Here is a 19,408-nt window from a genome sequence, read left to right on the forward strand (position 1 = left end):
TATCAGGTTGCTAACTTGTTTTAGCATGATTTAGCAGACATGTTTCTGATGACTGATGTTCCTCTAGTTAAGTGCAGATGTAGAAGCAACGGCTCCACCACAGCAGTACAGTGAGACATTTAAGATTATTAACAAGTCATCAATTTTACCAAAATTTGGAATACAATTTCAAAAATATTTTGCTATGAATATTTTTCTATTAATCTATTAGTCTGCCTTTACATTGCTTTAATACGTTACTATTTTAACGTGTCATATTTCTGAATAAGAAGCAGGTAAATGCTCTCCTAACACACACACACACACACACACACACACACACACACACACACACACACTCTCACTCTCTCTCGCACACACTCAAACACGCACAAACCTGTCATTCTTGAGTCTGTGTAAACATCAATACATTTCTCAAAAAAGTAATTTCATCAAGTCTTGCTTCTGACGTCGCAGCGCCTCCATTTCAACAATGGAAACTTTGCCGCTCGATAAACGAGGGTTCCTTAAAAGTGTTCCTTTCTTCGCTTCCATAAAAGAGGTAAAACTACAGTGATGCGTTAAAGGAAGAGTTTACATTGATCTCTATAGCAGTCTGTGGACAGCCACACACACACGTCAGTCACCTGGACCCTAAATGTCACGTGACTCTAATGAACAATGACATCATCATACCAACGCTGATCACAAGAACACACACAGTGTTTTAAAGGAATGATTTAAATAGCAGCTTTCAGTGTCATTAGAGTTGACATCAGGGTTATGAGTCGACTGAAAGCTTTTTACTGCCAATCGTTCTGTGCGACTATTCCACGAAGTCAGAGGTCAGAGGTCAAAGGTCAAGGCAGACTGTCAGCTGGCAGCGACACACACGACACCAGACGCCGGTTCCTTCTGTTCCGAAGACCTTGCAATGACATTATCATACTTACTGTACATCAGCTGAATATTCTATTTCAAATAAATGCCGTTTCTATTCACTAAAGAATCCTGAAAAATAATATGCATCACAGTTTCCACAAAAATATGAACCGTTTTCAACATTGATAATAATCATAAATGTTTCTTGATCATCAAATCATCATATTAGAGTGATTTCTGAAGGATCATGTGACACTGAAGACTGGAGTAATGATGCTGAACATTCAGCTTTGATCACAGGAATAAATTACATATTTAACTATATATATTCACATAGAAAACAGATGATTTACATTATAATAATATTTCATAATTTTTACTGTATTTTTGATCAATACGAGACTTTTTTCAAAAACAAAAAAATCTTACCGACCCCCGACTTTTACACACAGAAGTGTTCATTCTTGATTGAACATGTCAATGATTGTGTGTTACAACCAAAAAAAATTATCAACTGATTTGATGAATCAAAATTAATTTACACTTTATTTTGATGGTCCACTTTAGACATTCGACTAACTCTCTCTAGAGTATTATTAGACTGTTCGGGTCAGAGTAAGTCATGCACTTGCAAAGTTACTTACAGTCCGTTGAGGAGCTTCAAAACAAGAGTGATCAGATATTACGACAGTCCACTAATACTGTAATAACAGCAAACACAGAGCTGACACACACACACACACACACACGCTGTCATTCTCAGAGGTTTAACAGTGTTAATTGGATCACAGTAATTGTCACGGCACTGACCGACCCGCTTACAGACACACACACACACTCGTTTACTGTGTTTACTGTGTGTACTGTCGCTGGAGCTCGAGGACAACATGTTCAGAACGATGTACCGGCACGCAAAGAAACATCCAGGGGTGAGTCCAACTCCGACATTCACCTTTACCTGGTTTATAACACACTTCGTATATTTATCAATCTGACTCGACTGACACTAGATTATAGAAATCAGATGAGAACAAAACTAAATCACGAGAGTCTTTTTTCAAGTTGCTTTACAGCAGAATTAGAGTTTGTCTTCAGTTTGCATCATTGATTCCCCTGTTTGTGTCCGTGAAGCTGTTCTGAAAGCGTCTGTACTGTATGAAGCGCTGGAGAAATGAACGTTTGAAGCTTCAGTCCTCTACTGTAATCCTCATCACTGTAATAGTTCTTCTGAGAACAGTGAAGGGCTTTTATTGACCTTCCAATTGTTAGTTTTACTGTAGAAACTCTTTCTGAAATATTGCTCTCAGAGAACGATTTACTTCACCGCATACAAAACATGAAGGATAAACCCAAACGAACAAAACAGACACTGCTTTCTCTCTCGAACAACAGCTCCATTAGTGTGTGAGGAGTGTGTGAGGAGTGTGTGATGACCCAGATTCTCATGTTTGGCGGGTTACCAGAACTAAAGGAACGACTGTTACGCAAACACAGTAACAGATCTTAAGAGTGATAAGATTATTATCTATTTACTGCTGCGTCTTCAAGTCGAGTCTCCTTCATTTATACAGCGCTTTACCGATATAGAGTTTCACAGCAGCTTTACAGTGAGAACAGGAGATTACAGTAACAGAGATCAGGCTTTACAGCAGATCTTCACTTCAGTTGTAAAGATCATTAGTTATTAGCTTAGCGGCCGCTAACACACACCGTTCTCACAGGAAACAGGAACTTTAATGTGTTCTGGCCGTTCGTTCACACACAGTGTTTGAGCTCGAGAACACACACTCTGAAACAGGATCTGGTGTAAGCGCTGAACATTTTTAAAAACATGAACCTGTGTAAACAGATCCGCTGGTGGCTAAGCGATAACTTGCTGTGATTGGTCGTAGTGTTATCCAATGGCGTGCAGTGAGATCTTCAAATGCATGTTTGGTGCCGCCCCTCGAGCTGGCCGATCTTCATTAGTCGACGCCAGACCATTAATCTTCCAGATTTAGGTCTGGATTTCCAGGCTACGTATCCAGCGAACTGGAATAATTCTGATGATGTTGTATTTGCACAGAGAGGAAGGAGGCCTTCACAGGGAGAGACTCGTGGACAATCTTCCTCTTATTCCTGTATTTCTGAGGCCAGTGAATGTGGAACTGCAGTCGTTGGAAAACCGGACAAACACATTGTCTGATAAAATGACTTTTGCAGACTTTATAACTTCAGCAAATCTGTGAAGATGTTCGACTGAAGGGACAGAAAAAAATCTGTTTATGTCTCAGAGTTTGTTGTAGGTCAGGAGCAGATGTTGCAGCAGATGCTGTTAATGTCTCTCGCTCTCTCTCTCTCCCCCTCACATACACACACACACACACACACACACACACACACACACCCTCCCCCCCTCTCTCTCTCTCTCTCTCTCTCTCTCTCTCTCTCTCTCTCTCTCTCTCTCTCTCTCTCTCTCTCTCTCTCTCTCTCTCTCTCTCTCTCTCTCTCTCTCTCTCTCTCTCTCTCTCTCTCTCTCTCTCTCTCTCCCTCACACACTCTCTCTCTCTCTCTCTCCCTTCCTGTCTCTCACACACACACACACACACACACACACACACACCCTCTCTCTCTCTCTCTCTCCCCATCACATACACACACACACACACACACACATACACACACACACACACACACACACGCACACACACACACACTCTCTCTCTCTCTCTCTCCCTTCCTCACACACACACACACACACACACACACACACACACACACACTCTCTCTCTCTCTCTCCCTCTCCCTTCCTCACACACACACGCACACACACACTCACACACTCTCGCTCTCTCTCTCTCTTCCTCACACACACTCTCTCTCTCCCTCACACACACTCTCTCTCTCTCTCTCTCTCGCTCATCATACAGGTGTTACTGTGACTAACAAGTGTGACTTCACAAATAAATAAGAAAGTTGTTGTTATCTTCACTTAAAAGTGTGATCACTGAATATGACACTTATAAAAAGCGCTCAGGAGAAAAGCACATGTGTGTGTCCATGATTTCAGCATTTGTACAGTTCTTGGTTATGTGAACGTTAAGGGAGCATATTCTTCAAACCAGAGGTGTAAAGAGTCCCGGAAAACCATACTTGAGTAAAAACTCAGATCCCTCACAGCGAAAATAACTCCGTTACAAGTTACGAGTCTCCGATTCCAATACGCCGTGAGTAAAAGTCTCCGAGTCTCTGATTTGAACAGCACTTCAGTATTTTACTCACACTGGACGCAGGCTCAGAGATGCACTCGTCCTCGACGCCTAACAGACATGCCAGTGGAAATAAACATTTGATTTGTAAAATTAGAAAATAAATGTGTTTATTTTCTAAAATCAAAATAAAACTGAATATTGCAATAAATAAAGCTGGACACAAACATCTCTTAAACGTCTACACACTCTCAGGTCTCAGTTCAGCTCAAGTGCACATAAGGCCATAAGTAAACCAATATCCTTCAAAAATGTGTCATCAATATAGTGGATAAATAAAATAATGTTACGCAAATTTAAATAGTCAATAGATGTGATACAGAGCATACAAATATTTACTAAATGCTTTATATCTCCCTGAATTAACCCTGAATTACAGTAGAAATACATATTAATAAAGCATTTATTAACACACTAAGTAACTATTACTATATATCTGAATAATAATATGTATTTAAACAGTTTATTAATCATTTACTTACACTTTCGTGATGTTATGAACCACTGACAACTCTTAAATAACCGGTTGTAAATAATGCAATACTTCATTTAGAAATGATAAATTGATCATTAATAAAGTATGAAAATACAATATCAAGAAAAATACAAGAACAAAGCAGTTATAACTGCTTATTAATGTATATTAATGCTTTATAAATGACAAATTTACTGTTTACTAATGCTTAACTAATGATTAATAGTGTGCAGTTATTATATACCAGTAATTGTATTACTCTTCACAAATGTATTGGAGTAAAAAGTACATTTACTTACTCAAAAATGCAGTCCAGTAAAGAGTAAAAGTTGCTAATATATTTGATACTCAGTAAAACGACAACGTAGCCAAAAAGAGACTTAAGTACAGGAACTAATTACATTTCCTCATATTAATTACACCACTGCTTCAAGCATTACGGAACGTTACTTTTGAATGTTCTCTGAAACAAGTCACATTTAAAAAAGGTCTGACCAACACAATGTGAAAAAATTACAGATTTGTTTTATTAAATTGTTTTTTATTTTCAATCAAAGTTCCCACTCAGTCAAACTCAGCATTACGAGCTTGAGGAGCTGTGAAGCTAAAACTACAAATGGTCATTTATAAAAAATACAAACAAAGAGTAGGCCTAATTGAAAAAAAAATTGAGTAATTGAAAATCGAGATATAATAAGTGAAACTTGATCATCATCAAACACTAAACACATCCCGAGCACGAGCGGCCGTCAGGACTGAGTTGAGCTCGAGCTCGAGAGAAAGCAGGAACACATGTTGCGCTCGGCTTAGGACGCTTAAACATATTTGATAAGCTAATTTGAATATCTGCCGGTAACCCCTGGGGGATTATGCAAATCACTGTTACAGGAGGCAGTTTTGACAACATAAGGCGAAGTCTGAGTCTGTCTGTCGCTCACTTCCTCCAACACGGAAAAAACACGGAAAACTGAGGCTTCACATTCCCTCTTTTAATATGCGTTTCTATTCTAATCCCTGTTATCATTTACACACACACACACACACACACACACACACACACACACACACACACTGAAGTCTCCTGGTAGGACGTGTGTGTGTGTGTGTGTGATCCTGTCACTCAGTCTGATCGGCAGTACACACACACACACACACACTAGCGACTGTGTCCTTCGTCGCTCAACCCAGACCGACACACATGTCTCCATGCATATAAAAGAGAGTGTGTGTGTTCATTTAGCACTGAAACCTACTCGACGCAAGTACATGAACACACACACACACACACACACTTCTAAATCCATTTCACACGCCGTTGCGTCCTGAAACATGTCAGACGTCTCTCTCTCAGCTCAGACACGCTCATGATGTTCTTGCTGAGTTAGTAAAGTTACTTTACCGAGTCTTTACTCTGGTATTTACACTCAGTCACTTGCATTGCGTTCAAGGTGTGATGTCATCAGCTCATGCATTCACTGTTAATCTTCACTGAGGAAAGCTAAACGTGACAGTGCAGCTCATTTTTATGTTTGTGGTATAGGATTACTGTATACTGTACAGTAGAGTATGGCGCTTGCAACGCCAAGATCATGGGTTCGTTTCTCAGGGAATGCATGAACTGATAACATACACACCTTAAATGCAAAGAATAAAAGCATCTGCCAAATGCATAAATGTTGTTGAGATGTTGCTGAATAACACACACACACACACACACACACACACACACACACACACACACACACACACACACACATATATATATATAATATAATTTTGGGTATGTCTGTATACATGCAGTATATTCACATAAAGCGATATATATACACTATCTCAGAATGCAACAGTAAGGCATGAATATATTAAGACATTATAAACATTATCATCATGATTTTCTGTAAAGCTGTTCAATGTGATTTGTCAAAATGCTCTATATAAATAACACTAGTATCCGTTTCTGGACGCGCTCTTGTGATGTGTTTGTCAGGCATTTATGCACTTGCTTTACTTAAGAGTGAGTAACACATACACACACACACTCACACACACACACACACACACACACACACACACATTAGTGTGCAATAATATAGATGCGGGCATGTGTAACACAGATTCTGTGTTTTTTGTTGTTGTATATTGTATTATTTAGACAGTTTATGTGCAATGATATTTGACTATGTCCTTATTACTAATTATTGCATTTTTTTAATGCATTGTCTATTCTAGTTTGTTATTGCTATTATGCTATTTATTGAGGAAGCTGCTTAGACAGACACCCGCGTTTCTAATGTTTTTATTGGTTAATGTTTGTATCTTGTGTGTTGATCGGGATCTTAGTCCTTAGTTTCGTTCCTTCATATAAAAATGTGTATGGAATGACAATAAAAGACCTTTGAACCTTGATGATGTCCTCGTCCTCTTCCAGCTCATCCCTCAGTTCATCTTCTTGTTGCTGGGTATGAGTGGAGCTTCTCTCTATCTGATCCGACTGGCTCGAGGACCTCACGTCAGGTGAGAGAGAAAACACACTTACAGTACACATTCAGCTCAGTTCAACTCAAACACTTTATTAACGAGCCCACGTAACCAGGATACATAAAAACATCATACATTAAAGAAATAACACAATGTGCACAGAATACATATTAATTATAATCTGATTATAAAGTGGATACCTAAAAAACAAGTCCATACCATGTATAAGAATGAATAAATACAGTACGTAAATATATAACTGTGTGCAAAAACACCCTCACCCTCATGTTGCTCCAAACCTGCTTGAATTTCTTCATAGGAATATAAGAGTAGTTTGGGTTACACTTTATTTTAAGGTATCATTGTTACAGTGTAATTATATATATATATATATATATATATATATGGGTGGTTGACATATTTGGCTAAAAAAAAGTTTTTTAAAAAAATCTCAAATGTAAGTCATGGAACTCATTGGGTTATATTCTACCAACTCTTTTATTTCCAAATATATATGTGGTCTTGTAGATTTAGTCCTGAAATTGACATTTATTCACTAGTTTACTGTCTTAGTGGCTAAAATTGTCATGTGGTGTGACATGAATGTTATTGTGTATTAAATTGAAAAGGGGTATAATGTGATAATATAAGTCAATTTATCCTGATTCTTTATCATTACTAGATAAAAGTATAGCATTTCTTATGTGCAAATATGTTACATTTTGCATTATTTTACTTTATCATCACTCATAGAAAGACGTTTACTCGTAATCTTTCAATATACTGCAAATTAATTTGGGAATACCTTGTTATAAAAGTACCAAAATGCTTGTAACCTTTGCTGGCACTATTCCCCATCTGTCACATTGATGATTTTATGATTAATAACCAAAAAGCCTTAATTTCTTTCAAAATTCTGAATGTCACACCAAATCACATGGTGCCACGCCATATTTAAGTGATACTGAGTAATATTAATTAACAACATGTACTTACTATAGGGTTAGGGTAGGGTTAGGATTTGGTTGAGGGTTAGTTGCATGTAATTATGCATAATTTACTATTATTACTATGGTAAGTACATGTAACATATGTAACAAGGACACTGTTAAAGTGTCAAAATAAAGTGTTACTGTAGTTTGTTAAACCTGACACAGCACAAGATGATCAGACACATGACATCATAGTGGGCTGTTACTGTTAAAGTCCCCTGTGGTGTAAATCCAGCTTTTAATGTTGTTTATGTGTCTATGTGGTGTTTTTAATCTGCTTTAAGACAAACCATGTGTAAATTCATAAGTCGACAGCATTGCTGAGTATTTCCTCCTTAAAACTGCAGTGAACCAAAGACAGTCTCAAAAACACGCTTTGAAATCGCTGGTGTTTCTGACGTCACAAACTACCTTGTAACCAATCAGATCAACGTGTGATCGTCAACCAGTGGATCTCTGAGCTGAGCTGAGTGAGTGAGTGAGTGGAGGCGGGGCGCATTTGCATATTCATAGAACCGCGCATACTAAATGAGGCAAAGATGAGTTTTAAGGGATAAAATGATTGACTAACAATGTAACAGTTCATTAGGCTCTGTAATGTAACTTATTCTAGCTTTTTGAAAATTCTAAATTCTGATTGGACGAGCTGTTTCTAGTGTCTTCTGTTGGTTGTGTGTATTAATTCATCCCTGTGACAAACAAACTCGGCAGTCTGCCAGAAATACTGTCCTCTGTCACCTCCGCCTGATAATTACCCTCCTTCAGTTTCACCCTCCTTTACAGTCACTCATCCTCATCCTCTTTTCTCCACTCGCTCTCTCTCTCCTCTCCGGTCTGGCCTTACCCTCATTCTGTCAGCTGGGACAGGAGGAACAACCCTGAACCGTGGAACAAACTCGACCCGACCTATCAGTACAAGGTAAACAGCCCAGCGACTGTTCTGTGATCAGCTGCAGACTGACAGCGCGGACAGATCCGTCTCTCCCGCTGTTCCCGGATCAGTTTCATCTCACGCCAAGGAGAGATACGTGACAGGAGACGTCAAGCCGTACAATAGACACACACTTAGTGAGGTGCATCCCAATTCGCCAACTTAGACACTATTCCATGCTGTTTTTAGTAGAACTAGTGCGATTAGTGTTTTCACGACAAGAACAAAGAGAATTTAACCCCCCAAAATAACAGTTAATACACAGCTTTAAAGTCATGAAAGGGAAGTTGCACTGGTCTTTTCTTCCCTACAGTGCCGTATATCCGAGTGAAACGCTTCTGGAACAAGAACAAATGACGTCAAGCTGTACATTAGACACACACTTACTGAGATGCATCCCACTTCACCTACTTACACACTATTCCATGCTGTCTTAAAGGGATAGTTCACCTAAAAATGAAAATTAGCCCATGATTTACTCAGCCTCACGTCATCCTAGTGTATATGACATTCTTCTTTCAGACGAATACAATCAGAGTTATATTTAAAAAAAAGACACTATTCCATGCTGTTTTTAGTGTTTTCACAATGAAATTTTCTTATTTAACTAAAAAAACGAACAATTAGACACTTTATGCACTTTAATACACAGCTTCAAAGTCATGAAAGGGAAGTTGCACTCATCTTTTCTTCCCTACACTCTTTAAAATAAAGGTTCCAAAAGGAGGCTTTTGCACTCACTTAATAATGTTGGGTTGAAATAACCCAACGAGTGACCTATGGGGGGGGTATAGCATCTTCCCAACAGTGGGTTATTTTAACCCAATGCATTGTTAAAAGCCAGCTGGGTTAAAAGTAACCCAACAGTTAAGTTAACTATTTATTTATTTTTATTTATTATTTATAATTTTTTATTTATTTTAATAAATACAATACACTTTGTTTTCAAATACAGATTGTTTATTTGTATAAAACAATAAATACGTCTCAACAAATATAATTTTAAATTACAAACTAAATATTGTGGAGCCTAGAATTTAATGTAAATATACATACTTGTGTACATAAATTCAAAATACACAAGTTTACATACAACATACATATTTAACCCAACAGTCGGGCTATTAGTAGAAATGACCCAATTATTAAAAAAATGATATACCCAACATATAGTGACCCAATGTGTGTAACCCAAAAAATAACCCAATGTTTTTTACTGTGCAGTGATGTCATAGAAGAACCAGGATCCTAAGAGAACCTTCCCCTAAAAGAGGGCCACATTTAAGGTTTAGATTAAGCCAGGATTAGACCTTAGTTAAATTAGGATGTTTAAGTAGCTTGTTTAAACGTGCAATAGAAGAAAACAGTGCTTTCAGTTAAAACAGCTCAAACATGCACTTTAGTCTGGGTCTGTGAAACCGGCCATTACATAATCTAAAGTAACCTTTTGTGCAATGGGAAGGTTCCATGGATGTTAAAGGTTCTTTATTGGCATCTAAATGCATTGGCATTTGGCATTACTGCAAAAGCCTCCTTTTGGAACCTTTATTTTTAAGAGTGTATAATGCCGTACATCCGAGTGAAACGCTTCTGGAACAAGAACAAATGTGGGCGGGGCTTGATTGTGTCTGTGAGGAATTGATTGGAAGGTTGTGGTTTGCTATTGGCTGATCTCATGTGAGTGACAGGTTATAGCCCCGCCCTCGTCATCAGAGAAGAGAAGAGATGCTGCAAGAGGAACTTATTCTGATTACCAGGAACATGAAGTTTAAAACTATGCATAATTCATTTAGAATAAACAATGCAATATTCCGTAAAAAAAAAAAGAATTGTCCATTTTGATTTCATGGTGACTTGTTTCTAGATAAGCCTTGTGCGCCCGAGGCTCGTGTGAAAGACACAGCGTTCGTTCACGTCTGCTTTAGAAGGAATAATTTATATCGCAGCGGGTGAATGTTTTATTCTCGTTTGGAACATCTTGATCACCTCCAACCATTAATGAAAGAATTAACAAAGGCAGACGGAGAGAATGAGAGAGGATTCCTCAGAGAAGACACGCGTGTTTCATGGGAAGTTTGCGTTCAGGCTCACGAAAGGTCACGACTCGACATGTTTAATTCTCAGAAGGAGCCAAAGGTCAGAAATCAAGAATCCGGCAGCGTCTCAACATTAATCATAATGAGAGAAACAGAAGCAGAGAGAGATCAATGTGAATATGAGAATAAAATAACACCGGCTGAAGAACGTGTCTCCTGTCACCCATTCAGAACATAAACATGCTTTCTGTCACAGAAAACCTGACGCTCCGAGACCTTTTCACAAAAACAGCAAAGCATGAATGCAGGAACTGTGGGATTCTTTCAGCCGTTTCATGGTCAAGCAGTAGAAATGATGCGTCTGACTCTGGTCACTGAGTAAAGTAACCGCAAACTCTCCTCAACAAGAGGAATCATTCACCTCATAAACGCTGCATTACACACTCAGCTTTAACTAATGATTGATCTGTAAATAAGCACATCTAATCAAAAGTAACGATCAGAGAACATTCAAAAGTAACGCTCAGAGAACATTCAAAAGTAACGATCAGAGAACATTCAAAAGTAACGATCAGAGAACATTCAAAAGTAACGATCAGAGAACATTCTAAAGTAACGTTCAGAGAACATTCAAAAGTAACGATCAGAGAACATTCAAAAGTAACGTTCAGAGAACATTCAAAAGTAACGTTCAGAGAACATTCAAAAGTAACGCTCAGAGAACATTCAAAAGTAACGTTCAGAGAACATTCTAAAGTAACGATCAGAGAACATTCAAAAGTAACGATCAGAGAACATTCTAAAGTAACGTTCAGAGAACATTCAAAAGTAACGTTCAGAGAACATTCTAAAGTAACGATCAGAGAACATTCAACAGTAACAATCAGAGAACATTCAAAAGTAACGTTCAGAGAACATTCAAAAGTAACGTTCAGAGAACATTCAAAAGTAACGTTCAGAGAACTTTCAAAAGTAACGCTCAGAGAACATTCAAAAGTAACGTTCAGAAAACATTCAAAAGTAACGCTCAGAGAACATTCAAAAGTAACGATCAGAGAACATTCAAAAGTAACGTTCAGAGAACATTCAAAAGTAACGATCAGAGAACATTCAAAAGTAACGATCAGAAAACATTCAAAAGTAACGTTCAGAGAACATTCAACAGTAACGCTCAGAGAACATTCAAAAGTAACGCTCAGAGAACATTCAAAAGTAACGATCAGAGAACATTCTAAAGTAACGTTCAGAGAACATTCAAAAGTAACGTTCAGAGAACATTCAAAAGTAACGTTCAGAGAACATTCAAAAGTAACGTTCAGAGAACATTCTAAAGTAACGTTCAGAGAACATTCAAAAGTAACGTTCAGAGAACATTCAAAAGTAACAATCAGAGAACATTCAAAAGTAACGTTCAGAGAACATTCTAAAGTAACGTTCAGAGAACATTCAAAAGTAACGTTCAGAGAACATTCTAAAGTAACAATCAGAGAACATTCTAAAGTAACAATCAGAGAACATTCTAATGTAACAATCAGAGAACATTCAAAAGTAACGTTCAGTGAACATTCAAAAGTAACGCTCAGAGAACATTCAAAAGTAACGTTCAGAGAACATTCAAAAGTAACAATCAGAGAACATTCTAATGTAACAATCAGAGAACATTCAAAAGTAACAATCAGAGAACATTCAAAAGTAACAATCAGAGAACATTCAAAAGTAACGATCAGAGAACATTCTAAAGTAACGTTCAGAGAACATTCAAAAGTAACGTTCAGAGAACATTCAAAAGTAACGCTCAGAGAACATTCAAAAGTAACGATCAGAGAACATTCTAAAGTAACGTTCAGAGAACATTCAAAAGTAACGTTCAGAGAACATTCAAAAGTAACGTTCAGAGAACATTCAAAAGTAACGTTCAGAGAACATTCTAAAGTAACGTTCAGAGAACATTCAAAAGTAACGTTCAGAGAACATTCAAAAGTAACAATCAGAGAACATTCAAAAGTAACGTTCAGAGAACATTCTAAAGTAACGTTCAGAGAACATTCAAAAGTAACGTTCAGAGAACATTCTAAAGTAACAATCAGAGAACATTCTAAAGTAACAATCAGAGAACATTCTAATGTAACAATCAGAGAACATTCAAAAGTAACGTTCAGTGAACATTCAAAAGTAACGCTCAGAGAACATTCAAAAGTAACGATCAGAGAACATTCAAAAGTAACGTTCAGAGAACATTCAAAAGTAACAATCAGAGAACATTCTAATGTAACAATCAGAGAACATTCAAAAGTAACGTTCAGTGAACATTCAAAAGTAACATTCAGAGAACATTCAAAAGTAACGCTCAGAGAACATTCAAAAGTAACGATCAGAGAACATTCAAAAGTAACGCTCAGAGAACATTCAAAAGTAACAATCAGAGAACATTCAAAAGTAACAATCAGAGAACATTCAAAAGTAACGTTCAGTGAACATTCAAAAGTAACATTCAGAGAACATTCTAAAGTAACAATCAGAGAACATTCTAATGTAACAATCAGAGAACATTCAAAAGTAACGATCAGAGAACATTCAAAAGTAACAATCAGAGAACATTCAAAAGTAACGTTCAGAACATTTAAAAGTAACGATCAGAGAACATTCAAAAGTAACGTTCCATAATGTTTGAAGAATGATACAAGGGAATGTTCACTTAACGTTTGCATAAGGAAGAACACAACATTTAAAATAACTGGACGTTCAGAAATACTGTTTTCATAACTTAACAGGAACATTAGCAAAACATTCTTAGAACATATTTGTGTCAGCTATGAGACGAGCAAAGTATACATGGGGTTTCAATTTTGTGTCAAATATACACAAAAATATGTCAAAATGTCCATCTTGGCGTAAAGACAGTCGGTTATGTCGTTAGTGAATAAACAGTTGGGAAAGAAATCGAATGCGTGTCATCATATTAGATCCATGCATTCAGTCTTAAAAGCCTAATGCAAATACCTGCGGCTGTCTGTCATTAATGTTAAAGGCAAAATCACTCACTGCTCTTGACTGAATAACTTTAGTAGCTTTACTATGAATCAATGTATTTTTAATGTATACAGTGAAAACTATGCATTCACAAACACAAGGTCTCTCATACACTTTTCCTGAAAAACAAACAAGGAGCCAGATCACGAAACAAAGGGTTGCAGAATCGGTCAGACACTGTGAGTGTGAGTGTTTTTGTTATTGTCAGTGTGTGTGTGTGTGTGTGAGAGAGAGAGAGAGTGTGTGAGTGCTCTTGTTTGTCGTTTATGAGATTCTGATGATCTTAATTTACGCTAACTACATTTAAATGTATTCTCTCGTTCTCTCTACACAGTTGGTGGCCATCAACACAGACTATGAGCGTCTGAAGAAGGAAGGACCTGACTTTTAAAAGACCTCAGAGGAGCAACACACACACACACACACACACACACACACACACACACACACTTACTAAACACTTTCTAAACACTGTACCCCTGATATTTCTGCATCCACTGAAAACTAATTAAATCACTTATTTTAATAGCTAGCTAAAAATATGAAGCAGCATTGTTTTCAAGATTAATAATAATAAATGTTTCTTGATCATCAAATCCTCATATTAGAGTGATTTCTGAAGGATCATGTGACACTGAAGACTGGAGTAATGATGCTGAACATTCAGCTTTGATCACAGGAATATATTGCACTTTACTATTAGTAATATTTCACATATACACACACATATGTCCTTCACATGTGAAGTGTGATGATGTATTGTGGTTCGCCATCAGTGATGATTCTCACGTGTCTCATGATAACCGACTGAACAACTGAACTCAACACAAAATTGCAATTTCTGAGTGAACTATTCCTTTAAAAAAAACATGAGAATCAAATGTGTTTGTCACACACGTCACAGTTTGAGTCTCTATTCGTTCGAGAACACAAATGTGCGGCGTCTTTGTCCAACCGCTGAAAACCAAATGTTTGTGGCCCTTTAGAAAAGCCTGTAAGTTTGTTGTGGGCATATTTGCAGGACATTAGGAGGGAGAATTGCTGGGCAGCGTGAGCATAGTGAGAATAATGCATGTTATCTAGCAGCAATCACTCCTGTCCTCTGCACAGCTGGGTACCCACACACACACACAATGACAAACACTGACACACACACACCGAAAGCATTCAGTGCTTCAATAAAGAGTATGCTCCTCATCTCTGCCTTCACACTCACACACACACACACACCTCCAGACGCTCCACCTGCGGCGTGTAAGAGCTGCTTCTGTCAGGCTCCAGCACATGCTGACAGGTAATCAGGTTGGTTGAAGAAATGCATGAGGCATAATCACACACACACACACACACACACACACACACACACACACACACACACACACACACAGGCCGTCATTACCTAAGCGGAAGGCGCTGTGACCCGTCACGATTGCATTGCCTTCATTTGTTATTTTTTGTATCGCTATTCATCTACAGGCCGAACACACACACACACACACACTGAGCGAAACACCTCCGACCATCCCGCTATACAAGTACAAACAACTACAGAAACAATCACAATAAATAAATAAATAATGCATATTCTGCTCTAATATTGACATGAGCTGCAAACAAAGACAGGCGTTCGAGGAGTTCAGAGACTCGTGACGGCCGTGTGTTTATGTTTGTGAGCATCTGAAGATCACATTGATTAATGACCTAGACCAGCTGTAAATGCTCATTCATTACTTGAACTAAACAATGCATGAAATTCACCTCTCCATCGTTATATAAGCAGCATAATATCCAAGTATAAGTCTCTATTCAGTTCATATAAACACCCTTCGGGAATATCATGCAACAAACAAACAAGTAGTGACTGAAAAGATCTACATGTCTGTCAATTTGTTTTTTAGAAAAAAAAAAAAAAACTAGGAACCAAATATGCAAATTAGCTTGCATTTTAATATCTATGTGCAATGCAAATAGTTTTTGTGCTGAAATCATGCTTTTTAAAGTCAAGCATCTTGATGAATTCTGGACAATATAACACGTAGTGATGGAGATGCATGTAAATATCAATTACATGCTGAAAAACTTTAACAGTTATACAAATGAAAAACTAGTTTTAGACATTTTTTTTGACTTGACTGTAACTGCAGCATCGTGATTCTAATAACAGTATGAAATCAAAATTATGAGGTTGTGCATTTAGAAATACTAGACACTACGTCTGAAATAAAGGAAAATCACAATCAGTTTTTGAAGGAATAACAGCAAACAATGAAGATTCAGTGATCAGTTACTCACCCTCACTTCATTCGGACTCTTTCTTCATCAGCAGACGTACAGCAGACGTACAACAGACGTTTAGAAGACGTTCAGATGACGTTCAGCAGACGTACAGCAGACGTACAACAGACGTTTAGAAGACGTTCAGATGACGTTCAGCAGACGTACAGCAGACGTTCAGATGACGTTCAGCAGATGTACAGCAGACGTTCAGATGACGTTCAGCAGACGTACAGCAGACGTTCAGATGACGTTCAGCAGATGTACAGCAGACGTTCAGCAGACGTTTAGAAGACGTAGAGCAGACGTTTAGATGTTCAACAGACGTTTAGAAGACGTTCAAATGACGTTCAGCAGATGTACAGCAAACTTCAGCAGACGTTTAAAAGACGTTCAGCAGACGTTTAGAAGATGTTGCGCAGATGTTGCGCAGATGTTGCGCAGATGTTGCGCAGATGTTTAGCAGACGTTTAGCAGATGTTCAGCAGACGTTTGGAAGATGTTTCAGCAGACGTTCATCAGACGTTCAGAAGACGTTGAACAGACGTTTAGCCGACGTTTGGAAGATGTTTCAGCAGACGTTCAGCAGACGTTCAGAAGACGTTGAGCAGACGTTTGGAAGATGTTTCAGCAGATGTTCAGCAGACGTTCAGCAGACGTTGAGCAGACGTTTGGAAGATGTTTCAGCAGACGTTCAGCAGACGTTCAGAAGACGTTGAGCAGACGTTCAGCAGACGTTGAGCAGACGTTTGGAAGATGTTTCAGCAGACGTTCAGCAGACGTTCAGAAGACGTTGAGCAGACGTTTGGAAGATGTTTCAGCAGATGTTCAGCAGACGTTCAGAAGACGTTGGGAAGATGTTTCAGCAGACGTTCAGCAGACGTTGAGCAGACGTTTGGAAGATGTTTCAGCAGACGTTCAGCAGACGTTTCAGCAGACGTTCAGCAGACGTTTAGAAGACGTTGAGTAGACGTTTGGAAGATGTTTCAGCAGACGTTCAGCAGACGTTTAGAAGATGTTTCAGCAGACGTTCAGCAGACGTTCAGCAGACGTTTGGAAGATGTTTCAGCAGACGTTCAGCAGACGTTCAGCAGACGTTTGGAAGATGTTTCAGCAGACGTTCAGCAGACGTTGAGCAGACGTTTGGAAGATGTTTCAGCAGATGTTCAGCAGACGTTCAGAAGACGTTGAGCAGACGTTTGGAAGATGTTTCAGCAGACGTTAAGCAGACGTTTCAGCAGACGTTTAGAAGACGTTGAGTAGACGTTTGGAAGATGTTTCAGCAGACGTTCAGCAGACGTTTGAAAGATGTTTCAGCAGACGTTCATCAGACGTTCAGCAGACGTTTGGAAGACGTTTAGAAGATGTTTCATCAGACGTTCATCAGACGTTGAGTAGACTTTGAGCAGAATGTTCACGCAGCTCATTTACAGTGAAATCAGACCGTGATCAACACAAATCAGATCTGAGAGCCGCAGTAAGACTTTAGTTTTGGAATAAAGTCCCACGGACTAGTGGTATATGACACTGTTAGGGAGTTTTTTGTAGTTTCATTCTTGGCTGAACTACTCCTTTAATTATCAATGGTTGTTTCTACAGGGTAATGTTTAATAAGACAGTATATGAAATGACAAACACAAGGTGAGAGAAGCAGCACAGTCAGTTCTGGCCTCCAGCTCCGTGGTCTGCATCACACGTGTGTGTGTGTGTGTGTGTGTTTGAGTGAGTGTGTTTGTGAGTGTGTGTCTGTGAGTGAGTGTGTGTGTGAGAGAGAGTGAGTGTGTGTCAGTGAGTAAGTGTTTGTGTGTGTATATTTGTGAGTGAATGTGAGGGTGTGTGAAGTGAGAACAGCTTCCTCGAGCTGTTGGTCACAGCTGAGACTTGAAAAAAGAGACTGTGAAAATCTGTTTACCAGACATACGTGTGTGTATGTGTGTGTTCAGCTCAGGTGTAAACAAACACAATTGTGTGTTTGCATGGCTGTCAAATGTACACAGACCTGAGGCAGAATATTAAAGTATCAAGACAAAAGCAAACTTCAGTGAAAGCAAAGAAGTTCCCATATTAAATTGTACTTAATGTCACTGTGAAATCAACATTTTTCAAGAAATATTACAGTTTATTCTAAATGATTTATGGGTGCACATCATTATTGTGTTAATAATCTTGAATGAGAATAAGTTCCTCTCGCAGCATCTCTTCTCTTCTCTGATGATGTGGGCGGGGCAACCTGTCACTCACATGAGATCAGCCAATAGCAAACCACAACCATCCAATCAATTCCCCACAGACACAATCAAGCCCCGCCCACATTTGTTCTTGTTCCAGAAGCGTTTCACTCGGATATACGGCACAATAGAGGAGAAAAGACTTCATTTTCATGCTGATCTTAATATTAAAGGTAAACTTGTTTCCATTAGCTTTAGAGACAGGATGAACTGGTGAATGAAGCAGAATGACTGATAGAAATGTAGCTCATATTATCCCAAAACAAACAAAATGATCGAAAATGATTTTTGCCATGAAAATGTAGATCAAGTACTCAGTCTGTAGTATTTTAGAGGAAATTACAGCAAAACAATGATGTAAATAATGAAGGAAAGAATGAAATTCCTTCTGATGTCGTTCCTAAGGATGCTTTGGGAATAAAATGACTCTCTCACAAATCAGACTTTTTTTCTCTTTCTCTTTTTATTGTGAAATAAAAAAGCCAGAATTGTGAAATAAAAAGTCGCAATTATCTTTTTTCGTTTTTTATTCTGTACACGGCAGAAACAAACTTTCATGTTTTAAACCCGCATTAACCGGCACCGATGGACACTTTTCAAAACTAATGAGGGACGATGAATTTCTAGCTGAACTATTCCTGTAAGTACAGTAATGCAGTGTGTGTGTGTGTGTGTGTGTGTGTGTGTGTGTGTGTGTTCTGTTCTTCTTCTTGGGGTCTGTCAGGCTCTTAACTGATGAGTCAAGCTTGTTCCTCCTCATCTCTCCACGGGACTGTTATTGCTCTATAACAGACACTTACACTTTATTATGAGATGATTACGGCACATTAGCCATTGTTTGGAGTTTAAATGGGA

The 19,408-nt window shown here is 38.3% G+C and overlaps 1 protein-coding gene across 1 annotated transcript; it reads left to right on the top strand.

Moving 5' to 3' along the window:
* Positions 1-1,623: 1,623 nt before the first annotated feature.
* On the top strand, positions 1,624-18,989 carry LOC307165654 (cytochrome c oxidase subunit NDUFA4). Its single transcript, XM_079883510.1, has 4 exons — positions 1,624-1,790; positions 7,013-7,098; positions 8,913-8,973; positions 14,386-18,989. The coding sequence occupies exons 1-4, from the start codon at positions 1,749-1,751 to the stop codon at positions 14,440-14,442; spliced, it is 246 nt and encodes an 81-aa protein (XP_079739636.1). The 5' UTR covers positions 1,624-1,748; the 3' UTR covers positions 14,443-18,989.
* Positions 18,990-19,408: the final 419 nt, after the last annotated feature.

Source organism: Squalius cephalus (genome assembly GCF_949319135.1).
Source record: "Squalius cephalus genome assembly, chromosome: 10".
In the NCBI taxonomy this organism is placed as follows: domain Eukaryota; kingdom Metazoa; phylum Chordata; class Actinopteri; order Cypriniformes; family Leuciscidae; genus Squalius; species Squalius cephalus.